The following is a 25,675-nucleotide window of genomic DNA, read 5'->3' as shown; positions in this document are numbered from 1 at the left end:
AATAGAAGAGTTGGAGGGACAAGCCTCGTCAGCCACTGTGAAGTGTGAAGCCCTTCCCACTGGGCAGCAATGAAGAGTGCCCTTTGTGTCCAGGCACAGGGTCCTGGTGGCGACATGGCTCGTCATGGTCCAGAAAGTGCCATCTTCAGTCCAAGCCCTGGGAACGGATGTGGTGTCAGTCCCAGTAGGGACCCCAATGAGCCTGGGATTCTCACACTCTCAGACTCTCGCATTACCCTTCGGCCCCTCACGAATGTTCCTACTTCGGGGTGCATTTCTAAACAGGTGACTTGCAGCACACAGACCTCATTCCCGTGGGACCCTCCTAGCAATACCTACATTGATGAAAAAATCACTTCCCTATTGATTTCCTAGACCAAGAAAATTGAAGGGAAGAGTAATGACAGTATTTCGTGGGGACAGTGATCGACTGTAACACTTCTTACTCCTTAGCCTCCCAATGAATTTTTTATTACTAAACTTTATTTTTAGAACAGTTTTAGTTTTACAAGAAAATTGAGCAGAAAGGATGCAGAGTTGGCATCTCCCCTCTCTCCCACCCCATGCCCTGCCCCACCTGAATTCCTCTATTACTAACATCTTGAATTATTGGGGTATGTGGATGATCTTTTCAACATTAAAGCTAGACATGGAGGGAGGCACCATCTCTTCTGACACAGAGCCGCCTGGGACTGCTTACACAGTCTCCTCGTGAGTCTTCAACTCCTCAAATCCTTAGCTAATAATAATATTCTCATGTATTTAGTTGTTCATCTAAAAGTCTAATAGTTTATAATATTATTTTTTATATCTAGCAATAAAAGAAAGAGTCTCATGGGGAAAGGAAAGCGTTTATTACAGACCACACTGATCAGGAGGAAAGTCATGCGATTTGTAGCGTCTTTCTTGTCTGCAACCTCTCTTCCCTCTGTGCATGTTTTGCTGTGAAGAGAGGAGGAAGGGAGCGTTAGACAGAAATGGTGAGCAGCCACATTCCTGTGCGGGGTGCCCAGGACCCAGGACTCCCAGGACCGCCCAGGAGCAGATCCGAGAGATGGGAGCAACTGTGCAAAGCAGCCAGCTCCTTGACCGACCACCAACAGGGAGCAAGAGACACTGTGGGAAGAAGAGGTAATGGAGTCAGGGGACAGAGACTTCCCTCCAGAAAGGAAGCTCTTCTCCTAAAGAGAGACACCTGGAGCGAGGTGCTGGCCCGTGTCTCAAGGAGGTGCTTGTGGCATGAGTCTGGGAAGGAAGGCCCTGGTCCAACCATAAAGGAGCGGCTGGCTGGCGCTGTGGGCATCTGCAGACCCAGGGCTGCAGAAGGGAATGCTGGTCCATCCTCTCACCCATTCTGTAAACGCCCAAGCACGAAGCGTTTATTGGGCATTACAAGGATCAAAAAGGCATAGCTACACCTAAAAAAACATCATGAGCTAGTGGAGAAGAAGACCCAGTCAGAGCACAGAGTGGTGGATGCAATTCCAGAGAGGCCCGCGTGCAGGTCATCCCAAGGACAGGGAAAGACAAGAAAGCTGCCCTTAGGGCGAGCTGGGGCGGGAGTACTGAGGGCCAGCAGCTGGGCCAGGAGCTGGACGAGACTCTTCATGCAAACCGGAGGCAGAGCCAGGGACCCAGACAGGGACCACACTGCTTCAGGGAGGTGCTCAGGCACCACAGCATCCAGGAGCTGAGACTTCATCCTGCAGGTGAGCAGGGCCCTCGAGCTGGCGAGGACTTGTGTCAGAACTCGTGACAGAGCCTTTGAGGGAACAAGATGACTCTGTGGGGAGACACCAAGCCCAGCAGGCTGAGCTGAGCAGACCACGCAGGGACAGGGCAGAGCCAGGAACGTGTCAGAGGAAGGACGAGCAGAACTGGGTCACGGGAGGAAGGGGAGGAGGTCTAGATGGATCTGCTTCAGGCCGGGTACCTGGAGGATGAGTGGACACAGGAGGGGTATGTTCCCAAGGGAAAACCCCGTTCTGAGCTTTATAAGGAACATTCTGGTGGGGGTGTCTAGCAAGCAGTGGTTCACTCTAGCCTGGGATTCCAGTGGAGCAACCAGGCCACCAGGTGAGGGGCGTCACCTGGGGGTGTCTGGGGCAGGATAAGAAGTCAATGAGCAGAAGAGCAAGGTCAGACCTTGGTGATTGTCACCACTGGGGGACAGTAGGAAGGTGAGGGACCTGAGAAGAGCAGGAAGAAGGCTTGGCCAGAGAGGAGAGCTAGTGGAGGGGACAAAATCCCAGAGGCCAGAGGATGTCAGGAAAGGAGTGGTCACCAGCATCCCACGGGGCCAGGAGGCTCAGCAGAGGAAGGGGGATGCAGGCTGGGGAGGCGTCCAGGAGGAGGTCACCACGCGGGGAGAGGTTGGTGTGTAGCAGAGGAGTGACGAGGGCCTGGTGCAGCAAATGGGGACAGCTTTTCTTAAAAGACAGGAAGAAGGGAACACAGAGACTAAGGGAACGCTAGGGACAAGCTCATGCAGGGGGGACATTGTCCAGGCAGTGCCCACAGTTCCCGGACTCTGTCCTTGGAATGCTCCTACTCACTGGCCTTCACTGTGTCTCCCGAAGCTGCTCATGCCGCTTTCCCTTCGTTCTTGGACACAGTGTGGTCCCACCCACCTGTTCCCAGCTAAGGTCACCCAAGGCAGCAGTGGGCTTTCTTGTTCCAGTCCTCATGCTATAAACAGAGCCCTCTTCCTGGTCTATTTAGTGCTGGTTTAGGCATGTCTGTGGCCTTGTGGATGCTGTTACTGTTTAAAATGGCCCAAGTGTAGTTCTGCCTAGTGCTGCCAGGCAGGGAAGTTGCCTTATGGAGAATGTGCCTTATGGAGAAACGCACGTGTTGATAACCTCCTTTCAGCCCATGAGTTCAATGTTAATGAGTCAAGAAAATATGCTACCTGAGGCATCTAGGCAGAAACACACATACAAGGTCACATACTCAACTGCTGAGGAACAGGTGACCAGAGGCTCAACAGCACCTAAACCCATATTGCCCATAGGAGCAATAACTCAGCGTTTGCTAATTCAGTGTTCACAACAGCTGTAGACAGTAACTCCAGTGGATGGTGAGAATCGCCTGCACCTGGTGAAGTAGTTGGTGGGAGTGTGCAGCCATCGACTGTCAGAGCAGAGCATAGGAGGAGTGGCCCATGGCCAGCTTCCGCCTCTGGATCCTGGGCTGGATCTTCCCCATCTTCTTGAGGCACCTGGCTCCCTTCAGTGGGTGGGCTCCCAGGTGAGATCATGGGAGGACGTGCTCACTGATGAGTCTGATCCCTGAATATTGAAATCACTCATCAAGCCACGGGTGGCCCAGCCTTTAGGGGCCAGCCCCCCTATGTGGCTGATGGTGGGCAGGCAAGTTGCCAACTCTGCCCGTCACAGCTCTGCCTTCTAGTTGGCAAAGACACATCTGGTTCCACCCAACACAAAACAGATGTACCTTAAACAAGCAGTCCTTGACGTTCTGCCCTTGTATGCCATTCTAAACATGGAGGCAGATAATTACAGGAAGGAAGAACGGATTTGGAGACCAGCCTGGGAAGCCGGATCCCCATCCCAGCACCTGAGCAGGGTGCCTAAGTGCTCTGCTTCCTCATCTGTAACGTGGGGTGGCAAAATAAGCCTCCTCTGCAGTGCTGCCCGGCGTGTACAGCAGGCAGCGTGTGAGGACCCCACACAGACCTGGTACACCCGAGGGCGCAGCACTGGGCGCAGGCGTGCATGTGATGAGCACTCACTGTGTAAATGGATGAACGGGGCTGATTCTGTGCCCCACGCACTCTGACCATGGCCTCACAGAGCTGCTGCTTTGCAGCACCTGGGCATTGTGCGGGTCCCCACCACAGCCGGGGGGAAGGTGTGCCAGCCACATGTCACCACCTGGTACTGAGGGTCTCTGGCCACAGCGTTACTGATAAATCAGAACAGTTCCAGCTACAGACCCCAAGAAAGTGCAGCACTCTCAAATAGATCCCTTCAACAGGAGAGCTGGGGCCTGGTTTTCCATATTTCCTACTGTTGAGTTCAAATTTTAAAATTTCTGAACTATTTTATTAAATACTGCATTTCACCATCTATTTATGTATTAAATCATTTTTAGCTACCTGAAAGAATACTAGAATAGTTTATTAAATTACAGAAACACTCAGCTCCTGTTTTAATCCAGGGACTGGGTCAGGCTCTGGGGATTTCATGATAAATGAGCCATTTCTCAGGCCCCAGAGAGTTCCCCAGAGGAAAAACTTTACTGGCAATTTGAAAATAGCAATCTTGTTTTCGGTCAGGTGTTCCTTCATTCCTTCCGCTCACCCTGACCAATTATGATACTCTGTTCTTAGCATCGTGACACTGACACAGCTACTGTCAATAATTTTATGTGGACAATGTAGTATTTCTACTTGCTCTTAAACTAAAATAACTAATGAAGGTAACAAGGTAATGCATCCTCAAGGGTTTCAAGGTCTAGTGGAAACAAAAATGAACAAAGCATGGTAACAAACATTTGAAGAAACCTGAGAGGTCACGGGTCAGCGGCTGGGTGGTGGCTGTGGGAGGAGAGACTCAGAACCAGGCCCAGGTTCCACCTGCCTCTGGATTGGCCTCGTCACTGGATCCCCTGTGCTGGCCTTACTAGCCTCATTTTAGGATTCTAGGGGACCCAGAGCAGTGTAGACACCTGCCCTGCAGAAAGTCATGACCTCCTGTACAGGGACATAACTGGGACTCCAGCCAAGGTCAAGGGCCAGGCCAGGACTGCCACATTTGGTCTTCAGTCTGTGTTACCTCTAAAGACATGTTTCTTTGCCAAAATCGGATGGTGCATTTATGTTGCTATACATGTATGTGTATATCCACCAGCATAATTATATCCTTCATTACTAACTCATAATCATGTTACTAATATACCACGTAGCCAGTCCATTGAAAATCCTACCCTCCCTTGCTCCACAAGGCAAAAAAAAACCCCAGCAATTTGCATCTATAAAAAAGAAATATGATGAAACTTTTTCTTCATAGTGAATAGTTTCTTGATCTCAGTATGAAGCTGGTTTTTATTTTTAGCATGTGCCATAGATGAAAAAGAAAATCTACCACTTGCATCCTTATCTAAGACGGCCTTGCTGGTGAGTATTCCTGCTATTTTTGTAAAATGTCATTTGACTTCTTTTAAATTCTGGTGGTTAAAAATTAATTATGCTGTGCTTGACTCAAAGACATAGACTTTTTTTTTTTCAAAAAACTCTCAAGAACCCGAAGTGAAGCTTGCCAACATCCACTTATAAAATATTTGCTGACGCTGATGTACTGAGTGTCCCAGGCTGGGTGCAGGGCCCTGAGGGATGAGGGCAGGGGAAGGTCCTGAGCCCTGCTCTCGGGGAGTCTGGTGGAGCCTGAAGGGCAGAGGAGACAAGCTACTGCAACGTCCTGCAATGAGGGCTATGGAAACCCCAGGAAGGACATCATCCTCTTGGCTTTGGTGGTTTGTGGCATCATGAAGTGGGAGCTGAGCCGAGGCCCGAACACAGGGGCAGAGCTGGTGATCTGGGGACTGCAGCAGCAGGAGGTGTGGGGATTCAGTAATGCTGGAGCTTACGGGCCACTGAGGGCCATGCCAGGGCATCTGGACCTCATGCCTGAAAGCACGCAGTGTTATATAAACTGTCCAGTATGTGTTCAGAGAGAGAGAGAGAGAGAGAGAGAGAGAGAGAGAGAGTGCTGGGAAGCATAACTACACACTGAATCAACATCTGTAATTGCATCTTGAGATTCCTTTCAAATGTGCCATTCGTGATGTCCCTTTAATACTTGGAAATCTTTAAAAAGCACCTAGCTCTGTTGGCTCTGATCCCTAGACACTGGGAACTTAGGTCCCGGTGAGACTCTGGTGTGACACAGCAGGGCCCTGTCTGCAGCTCCCCACAGCCCCGGGGGAATGTGGAGGCCGTCCTCTGCTGGGCTCCCGTCTGGCTTCCTCACACCTCCGCTTTCTTCCACAAGAGAAGCTAGCATCAGAGTGTAGGTGGAGAAGGGCCCGGGTCTCCTCTGTGTTCAAGACAGGGGCAGCACACAAGGCGTGGGATCAGGACCCCAGGCGAGAAGCAATCAGGGGTTCAGGGGTGGTGTGCAGAAGTGAGGGCCAGCAGCAGAGAAAACGCAGGGTGAGATGGACAGTGCTGGACCCTGTGGATGCTGGGAGGAGGAGACGCAGGATGAAGAAGCTCAGTGAGGCCCTCAGCCAATTTAGGTGGCTGCTGAGGCCATCAGTCAAGAAAGGAAGCTTGGCAGGAAGCTGAGTCTCAGGAGGCCACGGAGATTCCCTGCACCTGCACCTATCGGCCTCGGTGACATCGGGCCTGGGTTTCTGTACAGAGTGAGGTAAGAGACACACGTCTGAAAACACATCACTGTCGGTTAAAGTCAAGCAAGAGGAAGAGATGACAATCCAAAGAACAGGGAAGCACTGGGTAAGGAGCTCATTCAAATGTCGCCAGTATTGATTACAGATCGAGAAAGGGAAACCTGATCAGATTTCAGATTTGAAGGATTAAAATCTGGGTTGCAAAGAAGCAGAGAAGGGAGGAGACTGGGGCGGCGGCAGCCACAGGCCACATGGTGCTGAGGAGCGTGGGGCGGTCAGGGAGGAGGGCAGCAGGTGGGGGGTGAGACAGGTCAGAGGAGGGGGCTGTCTTCTCTGTTCCTTGTCTGTTTGCTCTTGGAGTGGGGGAGCTTGGAAGGCGAGGGAGGGTGCATGGGACTCAGGACACCATTGCTCTGCAGTAACCAGAGGAGGTAAAAGGAGGAGGAAGGGCAGGTGGCGAGCGCCGCACACCGCAGGGGCCGGGAGGCGGCCAGCTTCAGGCGTTCACTCCGAGTCCCCTCTGCTTCTACAGGCAAACTTCACTGTACCCTCACCTCAGGGCCGTTACTCAAAGCCAGTGTTTGCTCTTGGTCTGTGCTGGTAGCGTGGGCTCCTTCCATTTCCAGGAGGAAAGCTCCTTCTCAGGTCTAAAGATAGAAAAGAAAGCACAGGCCCATCAGTCACGTGATGATGACACAGAGTAGGTGACTGTAAATTAATGACAAGGATCGTGCCCAGCATCCCCACCTCACTGCCAAGAGGACCCGGAGGCCCCGTCACTTGTCTTCCTCATCAAGTTCCCCGGCTCCCTGTGGCCTTGGGCTAGAGCGGAGCCCAGAGTGATTCTCCTTGACCTGCATCACCTCCTGGGATCTGTCTCAGTCATCCCTGTGAGCACCCGAGGGCAGGGACTGTCACCTTTCTCTTTCAGTCCTCTGTGGGATCTGCCCTGTCCTGTCAGACACATGTGTTGAACTGAACTGAATTGAATTGTCCAGTTCACAGTTGCCTCTGAGATGGCTCAAAGTCTGCATCCGTGATGCTCCCAAGGCCCAAGAGTGGTTAGAATTTGGCGTAGAGGTCCCATCTGAGATATATAACAGGATTGGTCACATTAATCTAATCCATAAAATATTTTTCATCTTCAAATGGCATCTACAGGGGTCCTCCTCCAACACCTCCTGGTGTCTTGCTTCCTGTCAGCACCCTCCCCCAGGCCAGGGTTGTCTTCGTGAGTAGTGAAGATCTATCACTGGCCACTGGCAATTTCCCTGGGGAAATGCCGCCATCTTTGCAGGACATTCACACAGCCTCACTGAAATGCCCGTATGGTGAGAAACTGTAGCTCTCAGGCCAAAGCCCGTGGAGAACTGAGACCTTCCTACAAGCTCGAGCATGACTGGCAGGTGGATCTCCCACCCCCAGTCAAGCTTCGGCTGAGATCACAGTCCCCGTTGATAGCGTGTCTCAACCTTGTTGTAACCCCCAAGCCATAACCCCCCAGCTAGGTTGCCCCTGGGCTCTTGATCCCCAGGAACTGGGAGATTGAGTTTGTTATTTTAAGCTGCTAAATTTGGGGAAATTTTGACACACAGCAATAGACAGTCTGAAGATAATTCCCGAATGACTGCTAAAAGAACATTTTCAGCAGTGGTCACAGTTAAAGTAACTTCATATTTTCCCAAAGTGACAGGCATTTTTCAAAAATAAGCTTCAGGTTTAAGTCCTAGCACTCAAATAAATCATCATAAGCCTAATCTTCAGACACTGAGCTCATCAGAATATTAGCATGTGTTAAGCACTTTAGTGGGAGACTCTGAACTTAGGAGACTCTGAACTTCATCAGGCTTCTGGAAAATAAATAGGACACAGGTTTAGACAGACCTGTTCAAAGCCTTGTTTGCCATGAGCAGCCTGGATGGAAGTCCTACTCTGGCGGTGTGTCCTTGAGCAAGTTAGGATGCACCGCCTTAGTCTGTTCACCTACAAAAAGTGTTAACAGAGCTGCTGCGCGTGGGGTGGGGAACGGGGTGAGCCATTTGTAGGGTAAGCTTCTGCATTTGCCAGTCCGTGCCCTGAGTTACCTCTCATGCCCTTGCCTGTGCAAACAGGGGGCATAGCTGGTTTGCAGAGCTATTGCAAAGATTCAGTGGGAAAGCAGGTGCTATGGGAAGGGACCAGTTAGCTTCACCACTTTTGAGGAGGTGGGTTGTGTCTGGCGAACAGATTATCAGTGTGGACTGCTCAGAGACTGCTCTGGGGTGGCACAGGAACATTTCAATTCTTGATAACTTTCAAATGAGCTGGTGCCTCGATGTTACCTTTCCACTGATTTGCCAGGCAGCCTCCTGCGTCACTACTCTTTTCATTTTCAGTTAAAATATTTTGTATGTTGGTGTCTGACGCCTATGGAATGGCTTTAGCACAGGCTGGGTTGATCAGAAAAGAGTCTGATGGTGTCGAACAGAAGGAAATAAACCACTCACCAAGCGACGGATCATAATATTGCTCATTTCTGGGTTCCTCAGGAATGAGACCTGTAACACAGTAAGAGCCATAAGATGAGGCTCCTCTGCCCACTTCCAGAATGTTCTAGTATTGTGTAAATGATATCACAAAAATGCCTCTTAAACAAAGAAGCTTCAGTCACCAAAGAATTTTGCACCATTAGCACCAACAGGAAAAAGCATCAGAGACATAAAGATGGCTCCTAAGTCACAGAACACTAGCCAACCCCATTTCAAATTAGAGGCCAGAAGAGAAGACCCTTCTTCCCCCAACCAGGAGACTCAGAGATGTCAGCTCAAGTTGCAAAGTGGGGACTACAGAGGTCAACCCCCATCTGTCAGATGTGGGTGAGTCCTGATCCCCCCAGCTACACATCAGTGCCCACCCGGGCCCTGCAACCCAGAGAGTGCACCAGGGGGAACAAGGGTGTTCAAATGACGGCACCCTCACGAGGGGCGATCAGCTTTGGCCTCATCTGTTTGCAGAGATGTGGGGTCACCACATGGACTTGGATATGGAAAAGCTATGAAAAAATATAGAGAAATACCTACAGGAATAATTGTATTATTATTATTATTATTATTATTATTATTATTACTACTACTACTACTACTTAGTGACAAGAAAGGAGCAAAGTGAAAAGAAATGCTTATTTTCTGCAGCTAGTGCAATTGATCAAAGGCTGTACCTAGGTGTTTCTACTTTCAAATGACTCACAAAGAAAGGTGATATGCGATTGTTTCAGGGGGAAAAAAGAACAGTTCTCAACTTACCAAGTAGATCATTGTTTCTCCACCTATAGGACCTCATCATGTCCCCAAAAATCATCTGAAGAAATGTAAGCAATATCAGTAGGTGTCGGCACATGAAAAAGAAAATATATGGTTAAAAAAATCCTAAATATTATCCAGAGGACTCTGAGCTATAATGTTTTTTAATGCAATGAGAATGCATATTGTATGAAGTGATTCCATGCAACACCCAACCCCTGTTCCAGAAAGCACGCAAGGAAGAGCAACGGGGTGAAGTCTACACTGACTCTAAAGCCGTCAGTGACTTGGAACATACTTCCAAACGTTGCAGACTAAAAATGGAATTTCGTTTTATCAACTTGCAAACAGACTAAATATGAGTCAGATTCTGGAGTTTTCTCTCTGTGACAGTCCCACAATTTCTTCAGTAGAACAAGGTGTTAACATCTACAAGTAGCTCTCATGAAACCACTGAAAGTCCACACAGGTGTCAAGAAGCCACCTTCCTGCCCGCCTGCTGCCTGCTCCTTCCTGCATAGCATGGGGAGTGCCCTGGCCCCACATGGTGGGTGGCCCTGGGCAGGGGCACATGCCAGGACAATTCGGTGGAGGAAGAATGGTCTTTTCAACATTAATGCTGGTACAACTGGAAACAACGAGAAAAAGTCAACGTCATTGGACCCCTCTCCTCACATGACATACAAAAACCAGGTCAAAATAGATCAGACTTAAATGTAAGACTCACACAGACAACAAAAGAGAAACAATGGACTTAACAAACAGTATCATCAAGAAGGTGAAAAGACACACAAAGTAAGATAAAATATTTGTGAATAACTTAACAATAAAATGATAAACAGCCCAATTAAAACATGGGGAGAAGATTTGAATAGACATTTCTCCAAAGAAGATATACAAATGGCTGATCATTAGTCACTAGGAAAATGAAAATTAAACCATATTGAGATTCTACTTAACACCCACCAGAATGGCTAAAGTAAGAGACAGTCCATAACAAGTGTTGGCAAGAATATGTAGAAATTAGAACCCTCATGGACCACTTTTAGGGATGTAAAACGGTGCAGTTGCTACCAGAAATAGTTTGGCAGTTCCTCAAAAGTTAATTAAAGAGCTACTATGTGATCCAGCAGTTCAATTCTCAGTAGAGCTAAAGTCACATACCCTCATAAAGATGTGACTTGACTATTCAGAACATTATACACAATAATTAAAAAGTAGAAACAACCCACATGTTGATCAATTAATGAACAAATAAATCAAGTGTAGCACATCCATACAATGGGAAATTATTCAACAATAAAAAGAAATAAAGTACCTTTTATCCCTTTGTAAAGGTTACATATGAACATGTTCATACATTCTACAACATGTATAAACCCTCAAAACATGGTAAGTTAAACCAGTCAGTCACAAAGGGTCATGTATGTTTCCACCTACAGAAAACAGCCAGAATGGAAAGATTCACCCACAAAAATCAGATCAGTGACTGATGATAGGGCTGGGGAATAGTGAGGAATAGAGAATGACTCAGTCCAGAAGTCTCTTTTCAGAGAAATGGAAGTGTTCTGAATTTAGACCGTGCTGGCAGTGCGACAGCCTGTGAATCTCCTGAAAACCACCAAACTATGCACATGAAAGACATGAATAGTGTGGCATGGGAATCACCTCTTGAGAAAGGTGTTATTTGAGGGCTACATTAGGGTCTGGAGATGTGGCTCAGGCGTGGAGCACCTGCCCGGGTTGTGCAAGGCCCTGGGTTCAATTCTCACCTTCCAAAAAAGAACCATCACGTTGCACATCAGAAATAAACTCAATCAATAAATAAACAGTAAATTTATGTGTACAAAGTAGGGGACACGTGACCCACGCCAGGCCAGTGTGAGGGAGGCCAGGAGAGTCCTCCAACCTGAGATAACAGATGCTCAGGTGGGGAACCTGGAGGCACCATGTGCTTGCCTCCAGACTCAAGGAGAAAGCTCTTCTGTGAGGAGGAGGAGGAGGGATGGGGAAGGAAAGGGGAAGGAGGGCCGGCACCTAGGTGAGTCAGTTGTGAGGCCAACTCCTCCCTCCCTTTCTGGGAATGGGATCCAGGGAATCATCCCTTCCTGGCTTAGCCTATTTCTGTCTTCTTGGATTTGCACTAGTGTTTGAATTTCTATCTTTTGAAATGGAAAGCAGCAAATCAATCACTCCTTCCCTGAGCCAAGGGCTGCTGCTGTGACTCTGCCTCGGGGCCCCTCTCTTCTGGATGGTTGGGGGTCTCTTGGCTGAAGCTCTGCCAAACTCACCCGCCCCCCTTCCAAGTCAGAGGCGTGTCTATGGTCAGGCTGGCTTCCAGGAGGCCAGAGAGGAGAAGGAGCGCCCACCTGGCAGGGCCCGCAGCGCAGGCCAGATGGCTGCCACCAGGGTGTGGCTGAGTGGGTGCTCCTCTCCCACCTGCGCTACAGACTCCACTAAAAAAAAAAAAAAAAAAAAGACAGAAACTACCCTCAATTCACAGCCTGTTTGTTAAGGAGAGGAGGAGAGTGTCTACAAATTTAGAAGCTTCTTTTCTCAATTCCTTTCCGGTTACCGTTCTTTTTAAAACCAGGGGAAAGGTCAGACTTTTCATTTTCAGGACCGTTTCTCTTATTGTATTCTCACCAGACAGTTTCCCCTTGGTTTCAGTCTTTATCAGTCATCATTTGGGGCTTGGGGACTCTTTTTCATGGCTTTCCTTTTTCCTGATGTTATAGTCCTCACTCTGGAAATTCTTCTGTATTCTACGCATGTTTGTCAAATGATCTTTATTTTCCGTATTCTGGGGCTTCTTATTGAGTTTTATTTCTTCCATTTTTTACCTTTAACAGTGATTTTGCTGTTCTGTGACTGAATTCATCCTGGTGGGTGGTCTTTCATGTTTGTAATATCACCAGGTACTTTCACTGAAAGTGGCTGACGGCTATTTCCTAACTTTTTTCTCTATTTTGTGTAAGAAATCTTTCTTTAATACATACATAGATCAAAACATCACATTGCACCCCATAAATATGTGCAATTATTATTTGTCAATTAAAATAAAAATTTTAAAAGAACTCCATTTCAGGGTTTTCAGGTATTATTTTAAATCTCAATTTTCTTCTTTTCCCTTTATACTACTTCCTTGAATGTGTGGAAATTCTTTTCTTTTTAATTTGCTTATAATTCTTTATGATCCTCTAATATTAAGAGCAAGAAACCGAGAGTTTATTTTCAAATTTATCTTGTTTCAGAGGCTGACATAGTTTAACATCAGAATTTAAAGCCTGGAATTGGAAGAGAAGAGAATGATCTCACCACACGGCTAGAAAGTTGGAATGGAGTGGAGAATTGCACAATCAGAATGGACTTTCCCAACCAAAGATGGAAGAGGGGTTAAGCTAGGTGGACACTTATTAAAGGAACTTCACTTGTGTTAAAGGCCATGGAATGAACTAGAATCCATTTCTCCCTGCATTGACTGCTGAGCCCAACCTCTGCCAGCATTCCCTCTCCCCTCTGTGCCCACCCCCAGGACTCCATAGTTACTCTCACCTGGTGCCAATCCATTCTTGATCTGATCCTTTGGCATCCCCTGTTCATTAGGAGGAGGCCAGGAATGGTGGACAGGACCACTAGCCCCTCCTCCACCTGGCTGGACCCTGAGGTCCCCTCCACTGGCGGCTGTTCCTCTTCATCCCCACCTGTGCCCATCCCCCTACATTTTGCTAATTCCATTCCTCATGGATTTCTGTCCATTTTAACTCATCAGCTTCCCGGGCACTTTGGGGTACCCCCAATGATTTCTTGTGCCGGGAAGCCCCCCGCTCACCCTGCCCCTTTGTTCTGGCTTCCACCCACAGACTAGCTCCTGGTTTGGACATGGTTCCTCTGGTAGCCCTGTCTGCCCACCATGCATGGTCTTCCTTCCTGTCACCACATGGTCCCAGACGCTTGCCTGTAGTCAGTAATCCCCATATGGTGGACGCCTTCCCCAGGTCACTGTAAAACCTCCACCAGGACCAGCACCTGCCTGCTTCACTCCCCGCCTCCTCCCCCACGTAAGCTACTGTGGGAGACATGCTTGGTCCTAGTTGCTTCTGGGTGAGCACAGCCATGTGTGTGACACTGTGAAGACTGACAGGAGTTTAACAGTGTACACCAGGAGCCACTTGGCACTTGTCCCCACACCAAGAAAAGATCCTTAAGGGACAGGACAAGCCAGCTCAGAAATGACCTGGGAATTGGCCCTTGGAGGCTGCCAGCATGCAGGAGTCAGCCCATAAGGTGATGCTCAATTTTATGAATTGAATTTTATTTCCCCTTTGCACCAAGAAGAGCTTCCCATGCAATATGAGGTTCATTGCTTCCTAATTCTAAAATGGACTTCCAGGCAAAATAGTTACAGTATGGCTAGGTTAATAACATGAGGACATAAACTTTTATGTGTAGTTCCTGAACTTGAGAGATTTTACAGTCTTCTAATGTAATTTGCACTGCAGAATTAAATTTTCAAAAGTTGAATAAAAATAGCAAGTGCTGAGAAATATGTTAGCTGGATACAGTTGTATAATAGTGGGAGAATTTTTGAATACCTATCAAGAATATTACCCTATTTTGAATGAACACATAATGTAACCGTGATGTTACATTATTCATATATTATAAAGACATGATGTCTTTACCCTGGTTTGGAGTCAAGTGGCCTCCTCTTCATACTGGATTCTGGACCACTTCCTCCCCAGTTGCATTAACTCAACAAATATTTACTGAGCACCTACTGGGTATCAGACAGTGTCCTAGGCTGATAAAAACGAACATTCCCTGCCCACAGGAGAGGTACAGTCTAGTATTTATTTATTGACAAATAAATAGATAAATAAACATGTAATATAATTTCAAGACAGAATTTTATGTTATTAATTTTATAGTGTTATTTTAACTCACTTCCAATGCCACTCCCTGACCATCTACCCTACTCCAGACCCTGAGCTGAGATTGTGTGGCATCAGCTCATCGGTGCCTCTTAGCAGCCCACAGGGTGGACTTGATCACTGGGATTCACCAGGTCAAGAAGCTGCAGGTGACCAGGGTGATGTGAAGGTCAGGAGTCCCGACCTGGACCGCGGAGCTAGCTGTGAACACTGGGCAGGAAATGGCCCTCTACAGCCCACCCAACTACATTCCCAGGTCTAAAACTGAAGAGCTGCCGATCTTTACTTTAAAACCAGGCCCCACATGTCAGGGTAGAGGAGTCCCCGGAGGAGGGGGGAAAGCAAGAGGGAGGGACAGTGAGAGAGAATAAAGACAGAGTCTGGGAGACGCAGGAGACACGGAAACAATCTAGCTGCACAGGTGAGCTCCTCCCTCCCAGGCCTGGTGACACCGCAGCCACCCTGTCAAGCCACTCTGCCTGTCACAGGCCACACAGACCCTCGGAGGCCTGTCTGGAAGGAGATCAGGGGAGGGGCCTACCTCTTCACTGCTGTCAGACTCGGACGTGGAGGGCCAGCGGCAGTGAGCCCACACCTCCTGCGCCTGCAGGCCCGACATCCGCACTGTGCTCCTGCAGGCAGCCACCGGCTGGAAGAGACGGACAAGGAGTCACACCAGCGGCTCCTGCCAGGGCTGGCCTCGGTGCTGCCCGCCCAGCACACCTGGGGCCTTCCCAAAGGGAGCAGGAAGGAGAGGTACTGAGGCATTTCAATTCTCCAGAACGAAAATTCCTCAAGGCCCAAGAGAAACAATGAAAGACTGCACTGACTCGGCGTTTGACATGTGGCACATTTCAGGAAACTCAGGCCTTCTGGGCTCTAGCGCTGCGCGGCTACCTGGCATCGTCCCCATTTGAACAATCATACACGCACACACATTCACCTGCACACACACACAAACACCATACACTCCCACACACATTCACACACACTCACATACACTCACTCTCTCACACCCACACACACATACACATACACACACACTCACACACACACGTGGTGAAGACAGATTTTGTTAGAAAGGAATACTTGGGAGACTTTGCTTGGGTCCTTTCTAACACACAGTCACAGTGAAAGTTTCATGAAATAAACCATAAAACAGTCAGTCCCCTGTGAGTACCACAACCTGGAGGAGTCGGGCGTCTAAACCCAAACTGTGAAGGAAGCAGCCTCTAAATTGACGTGTCGCTGTTTGGAGGGGATTCCTGCCACGGGGTGGACTGTCGTACCTGCTCTGATCACAGGGGACACATGCCGTGTCCCTGGATTCACAAGCTTGACCTTGTAGGGAGATGCTGTGCACCAGGGTTAACACGAGGTGACATAATACGTGCCAGGAGCACACGCCACAGTTTGCATGTTTTGTAGCAGAATTTGAAACACGTCTTGAGTCATACTTCGGGGATGGCCTCTTTGTGTTCACTTTACATGATAAAAACTCATCCCCGTTTTAAAGAGAAGGAAACGAAGGCACCAAGGCCCAAAGAATTTTCCAAAATCACTCAGGACCACTAACTCCCCAGCTCAGGGGCTCACGTCCTCAAACACTGAACACACCGCTTGTTCCAGGCAACTCTGTGACCACACAGCAGGACAGCCAGGTGCCAGGCAGGGGTGGCCAGGCTCATTCTGTGACTACAAATCAGCCCCAGATCATGGAAGGAGGAGGCTCTTTTTTACACTGGTTTCTGGGCCGGGTGGCACTTACCATGTAGTGGCCCCTCTGGAAGGCACAGCTAGAAGGATCTGCTCCGGAATCTCTCAGGCACGTAGTTTCTCGAATGTTGAACTCTAAATCCATGATCACGTTGTCCTCATCCAGAACATTGACCTTCATGAAAACAAGGTGTCAGTTTGCAACAGATGTGTTTGTGAAGACCACAGGTCTAGACACGATGCTCTCTGCCCAGTGAGAAAACATTTATAGTCACCCACCATGAAAGTTATGAACGATCTTAGCATCGGCTAGGCCCCGCCCACATCCTGAAGACCAGAGAGAAAAAGTGATTCACCAAAGTCATAGGATACTCCCGACAAACACGAAACCAATAAAATGTTATTGCCACTAAGAAAACAAAAAACGGTGTGTCCTCTCCAAGACAGTGTGGCTTCTGAAAATTTGCACTGATAGATGATCCCCAATATTCCTGGACCACACTGCTGGGATTCACCCACCAGCTGCACTTTATTTATAACTCCAAAATTCACTCTTGCTGTGCTTTTGCAGTCTTCCTGGACCCATGCAGAGCAGCAAAAACCAAGGGTCCCAGTGTGCATGTTCCCAGACCGGGATGCTCTGCTCTCTTCTCCCAGTGCTAATACCGCAAGCAAACGCGCTTTGTGTGGTCTCTTCAGTGTCACAGGTTTTTCATTTTGTTGTTGCATTGTTTGTGATTTTTGTGGATCATGTTAGACCCTCAAACCTAGTTCTGAAAGCCGTTCAGGATTCCTAAGGGTAAGAGACAGGGATGTGCCCCGTGGGGAAGATACATGCATTTGATGAGCTCCGCACCGGTGGGCATCCTGGCTCTCTTGGCAGTGGGTTCAATGTCAGTGCTTCTGCAGTGGATGTTAAACTAGCCGCTCTGAACAGGAGTTCACAAAATCAAGGTAACCTGTTAATGGGTGGATTAAAATGCTACCTGAGTCTTGCAGGAACTCACCCCTGTGCTCCCCCAGGGGCAACAATTCAGGATCTGCAAATTCAGTGTTTATGGCGATCTGTGGAGCTATCAAAAATACCACAAATGATGTGAATCAACCGTATGGATTTCTAAGTGTCATTTTCCTAAGAGACACTCCATTATTTCTTAATAATTACTAAAATAAGTAATTAAGCAACAAGTGCATCTCTGCTGTATACAATGTGGTCCAACCCTGGCTCCTGCTTGAGAGGTCCCAATTATGAAAAAACACACACATGATTTTCTACTTCTTTCTACCATTGACAGGATCCTGAGGCAATCTTCCAGGCTTCCTGGTAAATCTGAGAAGTTCTCATGACACAGAAGCACTGCGGCTTGGAATGTGCCCGGGTGCTCAGCACCAGAGGCAGCCCAGCAAGGATGCCCTGCAGCTTAGCTTACAGAGTGAGCACCACCCAGTGAATGCCTGGGACGAAACCAGCAGGTCATTCCAGAGAGGTGCAGCGCTCTGAGATCAGCCGCACAGCAACGGAGCTGGGGGAGGAAGAGCGACGTGAGAGAGAAAGTGCAAGAAAAGTCCAGAATAAGGAAAAGGTAAGCCGGGACTTGAGGGATGGGAAGGAGCCCATCATGGGAGGAAAAGCCAGTTCCCTGGGGCAGGGCAGGGCCAACCCCGAGGCTGGAGCAGCTCGAACGTGGGGGATCCCTCGGCTTAGGTCCTGCAGCCCCTGGGAAGGTGCTCAGGTAGAAGAGCCGACGCAGGCTGCTTGCTGCCACATTGGTCTCTTCATCCAACGGTTACTTGGCCACCCCTTGGGATTCTCTCCTGAGCCGCCTCTTTATTCTTTCCAGGACAGGGCTGGGGGATTTCCCCATCTCTCTGTTCAGCTTCCAGCTAGATTTCCATCTCTAAGTCACCTCTGTCTTTTCTTCCTACCGCAAGTGGACAAAAGAAGCCGTGCGGGTTTTTGGATGCCTTGCTGCTGAGACATTTCTTCTTAGATTCCCACTCATCACTCTTACGTTCTGTGTCCCTCTCAGTCCTAGGAAAGGGCCATGATTCAGCCCAGCACTTCGCAGCTAAATCACCAGCTTGGCCTCCCTCTGACTTCCAGTACCTTCAGTATCGTCATTTGTCTGAGGCTTCGTGAGAATGGCCTTCTCTGTCCATCTGTCTACCAACATTCTGGTTACAACCCCTGGGGTGACCTGAGATCCAGGCTCTCCATGCAGGACAGCCACCCATGAATTGCCCCGAATCCTCCACTCATGGAGACCTCGGCCTTTTCTAACTGCATCTCCAAATTCTCCGCCCGTTCCCCACCTCCAAAGCAGCTTCCAAAATGTCAGGCATTTAATACAGCAACAGCCCCCATCTCAGCACCAGTTCATTTCATACCATTATCACAGAATCTCCAAAATTGAGTCATTTACAAACAATAGAGGTTTCTTTCTCATAGTTTTGGAGGCTTCCAAGTCTGAGATCAAGGGTGTCCCTTGGTGAGGACCTTCTTGCTGCATCATAATGTCGCCAGAGGCATCGCAGCAAAAGAGCACCCACAGGAGAGGTGGAAGGGACAAAGTCATCCTTTCATCAGGAGCCCAGTCCTGCATCAGCTAGCCAGTCCCATAATGACGGCATCCATCCCTCCGTGAGGACAGAGCCCTCCACCCTATCATCTTATGAAGGTCCCTGTCCCAACAGCTGCACTAAGGTATCTTTTTTTTTAATCCACCCTTTTAATTATTTATTTATTTTAGTTGTAGACAGTCACAATACTTTTATTTTATTTTATTTTTAATGTGGTGCTGAGGATCAAACCCAGTGCCTCACACACACAAGGCAAACGCTCTGCCACTGAGCTACACCCTCAGCCCCCTGAGGACGTTTTTGTAACACATGAATTTTGGGGACCACGTTTAAACCCTAGCAAGAGCATTGAACCTTCCTGGTTCTGTTTCTCTGGAGAATCCTGAATTAAGTGAATCCCTTATTAATGGACAAAGAGTAATGAACAGAAATAAGTGGCTGAGAATAATTTAGAAAACAAAAAATGCAAATAAAAGGCAAAAATGGACCAAAATGAGCCTAGACACTTTAAGGGTCACGGGCTTCCTGTGGCTTTGTGTCTAAGTGTATCCCGGATGCTCCCACCTGTCCCCTCCTCCATGCCATCCCCGGATGAGCTGCCATCGCCGCTGCTGTTGCCTGAGTGTGACCTCCAAATGTGACTCCAAATGCATTTCTTCTCTTGTAAATTGCCCAGTCTCAGGGATTCTGCTGCAGTCAAACAGGAAGCTGATCGCTATAATTTGAATGTGTCCTCCAAAATTCATGGTTTGGAAACTTGGTGCCCCATATAGCAGTGTTGGCAGCAGGGACCTTTGGGGAGATGACTGGGTGCTCAGCGGTCTACCCTCTTGCGTGGATTCGTCCCTTCGAATTGACGTAGTGTTTTGGGAGTGGCTTTGTTTTAAACGTGCCATCTCCGTGTTTGCTCTCTGGCCATGTGATGCCTCCAATGTGACATTGGGTGAGGGGCATGACTTTAGCAGTGACGTCTTCCTCGCTCCAACTCTGACATCAGATTCACCCAGACTGTTCCCTAAGTGGACACAAGTGCAGAAGGGAAAGGTGGACACAGGCCCTGGGTTGGGGACATGGAATGAAGAGGACAGATTCTCCTGGGGAGGGAGGAGAGGCAGGTCCAGGGGCAGGGAGGGGCTGCAGGAAGGCCCTTACCAAACACTGGGGAGATTTTCGGACTTCTCAGCCTCCAGAATTTTGAGCTGAATACACCCATTTTCTTTACAAATTACTAAGACTCAGACATTTTGCTATAATAACAGAAAATGAACTGAGACACAGACTAAGGCACCCGTCTACCTGGGTTCCACCCTAACGTCTCCCCAATCTTCACTTCTTCCCCTGCACCCCACCCCATATGGCAGCCAGCGAGACGGCAGTAGACCCAATGTTTCACTCCCACCCAATTTATATGTGGAGACCCTGGCCCCTTGTGATGGCCTTTGGAGGGGGAGCGTTTGAGGTAAGAAGGTCTTGGGGGGGAGCCCTCAGGAACGGCGAGTGTTCTACGAGAAGAGGCCAGAGAGGCAGCTTGGCTCTCTTTCTGCATGTGAAAATACCAGGAGAAGCCGGCCTTCTGCAACCTGCAAGATGGACCTCCCAGAACCGGCACTGCTCTGATCTAGCACTTCCGGGCTCCAGGACCGTGAGAGGCCAATTTCTTTTGTTCATATTTCCCCCCGTCCGTGGTACTTTGGTATAGTAGCCCCTGCTGCCTAAGAGTGAGATCTACAAATGCAAATGTCTTCTCCACTTAAAAGCTCCCTGTGGCCACCTGTGGCCCTAACGCCTCAAAACCCAGACCTCATTTCCCAACTCATGTTCACTCTCTGACCTCGCTTCCTTCTCATCTTTCCCTCCCTGGCTCACAGGGCTCCGGTCTCTCCAGGGCCTTTTGTCCCCCTGGCTCTGCCCAGCACCCTCCAAACCTCCCCCTAAAGGTCTTCCTGTGGCCTCAACTTCTCATCACTCAGGTGAGTCTCAGGCATGACCGTCTCCATGGAGACCCTCGCCGCTGACTGCTGCCCAGCCTGGCCACACCCATCAGTCCGGCTGCTGTGTACAGCGGGCTGCAGGGAAGAAGTCAAGACTGGAGAGGTGCTGGGGTGGGCCCGGGTAGGCGGTGGTCTCAGTCTGTGCTCAGTCCATTGCCTGTTGCTATAACAAAACGCCCCGTGCACTCGTGAGGGCGCTGCCTGTTGGACTTCTCCACAGCACCCGCCCTTCCCTGCCCCTGGACCTGCCTCTCCTCCCTCCCCAGGAGAATCTGTCCTCTTCATTCCATGTCCCCAACCCAGGGCCTGTGTCCACCTTTCCCTTCTGCACTTGTGTCCACTTAGGGAACAGTCTGGGTGAATCTGATGTCAGAGTTGGAGCGAGGAAGACGTCACTGCTAAAGTCATGCCCCTCACCCAATGGGGACAGAGAATTGGTCTATTTGGGGTCATCTATAGGGTGTTTGTGAAAGACATGGTTGACACAGACAACATAGAGCAAAACGAGAGGCACTTCCAAGAGGAGACAAGTCTCACCAGGAGAGATCAAAGAAGAGGGTTCTTTCTTAAAATGGGAGAGAAAAAATAAGTTTTCCAAGATAGAACGTGGTGTATGTAGCTTGACCCATGACTATGAGTGATCCTTAAAGACTGAGAGCAGGCAAGAACAGGCAGACTTCCCAGGGGAAGAGCAGCGTACTGTGGCAGACAGGTGTCTCTTACTTATGTACCTGCAGGGACCACACACGTCATCTAACAATGCATCTCCAGGTGCACGTATCTGGGCTCAGGTCTGTGTAGCCACATCAAGACGGCGCATGTGTTGGAATGTGCCTGGGTGACTGCACTTCACACCAGCTCATCTCCGCAGGCCAGATCTCCAAGATATTCCTCATCAGTCCCCCTGGTATATGTCCTCGTGCTCGGACTCATTTAATTAACCACTAACTTTGTCCCGTAGAGAGCAATAGTTAAATCACAAGTAAATGTAAATGTTGATCTTCAAGCTTGGAAGGGGACATGGATTCCACAACACTACACAAGGATTCCATGTGGCATTTGGGGCCAACGTAGCAGCAGTGGACTAGGAAGAGGCTGGGTCTGACCCAGCTCTCCTCCTGCAGCTGGGCCTTAGTCTCAGAGGCTGACCACGCCTACCTTGCAGGGCCTCCTCAGCACAGCCTCCAGGTGTACATAGCCCGCCTGACCATGAACGCCAGGCCTGGGATAGGCACCCACCTAAAGCGTAGCCCTACTCTTCATGACCTACGACCCAGTTAGAAAAGCCAACTGGGAAGATCGATTAATTTGGAAAAAAAGAAACTGAGGCAGTTTCCAAGGAGGAGGTCCAGATGGCTGTTATATTTGAAGACTGGGGCCAGGAATCCACGAACCGCCTGCCCTGTGGAGTGGGGGGAACGGCCTCCTGTGAGCTGAGGAGGGCCCCAGAATGGAGAGCAGGGGACCGAGAGGCAGCGGGAGAGCAAGGGCTTCAGGCCTCAGCTGAGGCCTGGAGGCCGCCCGTCTCCCTTCTTGCTGCTGCGAGTCTGGCTGCGCAGACGTCACCTGTGACAGGAAACCTTAAAGAACCCCCTAAATTAGCTTGAGGGCCTTTCTGTCCCTGCCTCCCCAGAGCCCCATTAAGATGACAGCCAGACAGGGAAGCTGCCCGGGGACAGGAAGGAGGGAGGCCCCCGAGGCCTGGCTTCTCGTCTCCTCTGAAGGAGCATCTAGGGTTTTTTCCTTGCCTTTCCAGACTCAGTCACTGGAAACCCGTAAGAACTCCTCTCTCACTAAAGTTCTCGGGCTGTTAGAAACAGGACATTGTCAATTGACAAAGGAAGGTGGATTTCTTCAGCTCCAAAGCTGGGTTTTTTTTCCTGCAAGCATTCAGAGCAGAACTGCTGAAGGGGAAAGGAGGCTCACTGCTAATAAGTGAGCAGGGCTGGGGACCCAGGAGCAGCGAGGACCGCGGGCAGCAGGCAGAGAACCGGGCAGGGTCGGAGGGAAGGACGCAGCAGGGTCTGCCCCCAGAGCCACTCCAGGGCCTTGTGACAAATTGTAATGAGATCCTTTCTCTGTCCCAAGTAATCAGTGTGAAGGGGGTGACCTTCCTAAACCAGGAAAACAAACCAGAGTCCAACCAGCCAACTGGCCAAAGGCAGGACGGACAGCGAGGAGGCGGGCGAGGGGCACTTACTCTTTTTACGGAGCTTCGGAAGGCGCGGAACAGGTACGGGCTCAGGGACTGAGCGTTCACTTTGGCCACCGCGGCGCTGAGGGCTTCCCGCAGGGAGGAGGGATCATAGTCGTACACGGGGAAACCTGGACGCACGAGCACACGGGCCACCGTGAGAGGGGAAGGCTGCGTGTCCCCAAGAGCAGGTGGCCTGTCGAGCTCCCTACCTGAGCAAGGCCCGAGGTCCATCCCCAGAGCCAGCATCACCAGCACCTTCATGGCCAGCGCCATCGTGAGCAGAAGGTTTTAATTCAGAGGCCGGAGACTCTCCCTCTGCAGCTCCAGGGTGACAACCCCTTCCTGAGACCTGTTGTCTTTGTCACATGTGACCCGACTGCTCCCTCCCACAGGACCGTCTGGAACTTAAACAGAAACAATTGATCCCGGGGTCAATGTTTACTGCTGACTTTTCCTATGGAAAGGATCCAGTTTGGGGTCACTTTTGAAGTTGAGACCTCACCAGGGGACTTTAGCCCACAGTCAAAGACGTGGAGCAGCTCAGGACTCGATGTGTGCATTAAAAGTCAATCAATCAATTAATTAAAATCATTAATAAAATTTCATTCTCTGGGGGAAGGAGATATCACTGCCTCTTCAACAAATGGGTTAATTTGGGGGGGGTGTATTAGGGATTGGACCCAGGGGCACTATGTTGCTGAGCTGGCTTTGAACCTGCAATCCTCCTGTCTCAGCCTCCGGTGCCACCAGGATTATAGGAGTGCACCACCGCACCCAGCAAAACAGGTTAATTTTAAAGTGTGACCATCTAATTTTAAAGTGTCATTTTAAAGTGTTAAAGTGTTATTCCCTCTCATGGTGCTTGAGATGTGTATGAAATGATATGGGTACTCTGAGTATTTTTTTTTTAATTATGAATATAAGGAGCATCTTATAGGGTCCTAAATATGCTAAGCAACGTGAAGGGAAGCCTCTACACACCGTGCTGTTGGGCAACCTTCTCTGCTGTCGGGCATTTTTGCCTGTTGCCTGGTTGATAAGGTATTAACACTGACGATTCTCATGCGCCATGAGATGCCACGGTGGTTTGTGAATCACTAAAAAGGGAAAGTACTTCATGGGAAACGCAGTGTGTTACAGGTAGGCTGCTGCATTCTCATTCATAAATGAACACACAAGAAGCTGTGCTGTGTGGTGGCCCAGAAAGACCTGCCCCGGCATCCTGGCTCCCTGCTCACTGCTCTGTGCCCCTGGGCATGGTATTGAACACCTCTGAACCTCAGTCTCCTCCTCTGTCAGATGGGCATAAATGGGTAGATGTCAGGTGTGTATTAGTCAGGGTTCTCCAGAGAAAGAGAAACACGAAGATGGAGGGAGGAAGTGAGAGAGGGGATGCAGTTTAAGGAACCAGCTGGGCAGGCTGGCCAGTCCACAATCTGCAGGCAGCAGGCGGGGAACCAGGAAGTGAAGCAGTTTGGAGCCACAGGCCATCTGCTGTCATAGCCCCTCCTGTTTGGGGAGAACAGGGGGTCATTCTCTTTCCCTTCAGACCTTGGGCTGATTGGCTGAGGTTCACACACAGAGTGGACAGTCCTTCCTTTGCTTTACCCAAAAATCTCATCTCATTTTAAAAACACCTTCACAAAAAGGTGGAAAAGAGTTCACCTAATCCCCCCCACACAGCCCTCCAACCACATTATGAGTCAGCCCCCTTAAATCAGAGAAAACACTCAGCATTTGGTTTGGGGGGATTGGCTAACTTCATTTGCATGATATTCTCCAACTCTATCCACTTACCTGCAAACGCCATGGTTTTATTCTCTTTAATACTGAATAATATTCCTCTGTGTATAGATGCCACATTTTCTTTACCCACTCATCCACTGAAGGGCGTCTAGGTTGGTCCCACAGTTTAGCTACTGTGAATTGTGCTGCTATAAACATTGAAGCTAGATAGGGCACAGGGGAGGGAGGGGAAGGGAGGGGACGACGTGGGAGTAGGAAAGATGCGATGGTCATCATTACCCTAGGTACATGTAGGAAGACACGAATGGTGTGACTCTACCTTGTGTACAACCAGAGAAGTGAAAAATTGTGCTCTGTATGTGTAATATGAATTGTAATGCATTCTGTGGTCATGTACAACAAATTAGAATAAAAATAAATTTAAAAAAATAGCAACTTATGAAAAGAAAGTTTAAAACAGGTGGAAAAGTGTTGGATGAGAACGATGTGTACGTCCAGCCAAGTGGTCACCCGCTATTAGCCATCACCAAAGGGTTCAGGATAGAGCCCTGAGAGTATTACTTGGCAAGTTCATTGCTCAGGACGGACTGCTGGTAGGAGTTCAGGAGATATTTTTTGGCGTCTGTTCTGTCGCGGTAACAGGTGGAGAGATTTTCTCCGGCGACTTCAGAGCTGGCTCACCTGCACTCGAGGCACTGCCCCAGCCACAGAGGTGCAAACCCGGGCACGCAGAGGGCCAGGAACGAGCTCTCCGAGCCAGGGCCACGGGCCGCTGCCCTTCTCCTGTTGAGCTCGGTGCCCGGGCATCTTTCCTTATGTACCCCTCGCACTGGCTCAAAGGAGCATTCCAAATCCCTG

The 25,675-nt window shown here is 49.3% G+C and overlaps 1 protein-coding gene and 1 long non-coding RNA gene across 8 annotated transcripts; one reads left to right on the top strand and one right to left on the bottom strand.

Moving 5' to 3' along the window:
* Window positions 1–832: 832 nt before the first annotated feature.
* Spp2 (secreted phosphoprotein 2) lies at window positions 833–23,443 on the bottom strand. 2 transcript variants are annotated; one of them, XM_015481609.2, is made up of 8 exons: window positions 23,281–23,443; window positions 23,075–23,199; window positions 16,356–16,478; window positions 15,129–15,236; window positions 9,657–9,711; window positions 8,862–8,912; window positions 6,930–7,022; window positions 833–942 (listed from the first exon to the last, which is right to left on the bottom strand). In XM_015481609.2, exons 1-7 carry the CDS (start codon window positions 23,342–23,344, stop codon window positions 6,940–6,942), a joined length of 609 nt encoding a protein of 202 aa, XP_015337095.1. In that variant the 5' UTR covers window positions 23,345–23,443; the 3' UTR covers window positions 833–942; window positions 6,930–6,939. The 2 variants fall into 2 exon arrangements, with proteins under 2 accessions (XP_015337095.1, XP_015337096.1); XM_015481610.2 differs by lacking the exon at window positions 833–942 and adding an exon at window positions 5,182–5,650.
* LOC107138824 lies at window positions 6,254–23,681 on the top strand. 6 transcript variants are annotated; one of them, XR_007349560.1, is made up of 5 exons: window positions 6,254–6,392; window positions 12,908–13,940; window positions 17,599–17,886; window positions 20,245–20,342; window positions 20,443–23,681. It is a non-coding gene; the product is annotated as an uncharacterized LOC107138824 (long non-coding RNA). The 6 variants fall into 6 exon arrangements; XR_007349562.1 differs by having other exon boundaries at window positions 20,245–20,525; window positions 20,752–23,681; XR_007349561.1 differs by having other exon boundaries at window positions 20,245–20,853; window positions 21,612–23,681.
* The last annotated feature ends 1,994 nt before the right edge of the window (window positions 23,682–25,675 follow it).

Source organism: Marmota marmota, unplaced genomic scaffold (genome assembly GCF_001458135.2).
Source record: "Marmota marmota marmota unplaced genomic scaffold, marMar, whole genome shotgun sequence".
In the NCBI taxonomy this organism is placed as follows: domain Eukaryota; kingdom Metazoa; phylum Chordata; class Mammalia; order Rodentia; family Sciuridae; genus Marmota; species Marmota marmota.
Note: the sequence above shows the minus strand (reverse complement) of the source record. Positions and strands in the feature narration are given on the sequence as shown.

Coding starts and splice junctions, on each gene's coding strand:
- Spp2 (XM_015481609.2), bottom strand. CDS start 23,344: ATGGCGCTGGCCATGAAGGTGCTGGTGATGCTGGCTCTGGGGATGGAC. Junction 16,479..23,074: donor TCCGAAGCTCCGTAAAAAGA/GTAAGTGCCCCT, acceptor GTTTTCATGAAG/GTCAATGTTCTGGATGAGGA. Junction 15,237..16,355: donor TCCAGAGGGGCCACTACATG/GTAAGTGCCACC, acceptor CGTCTCTTCCAG/CCGGTGGCTGCCTGCAGGAG.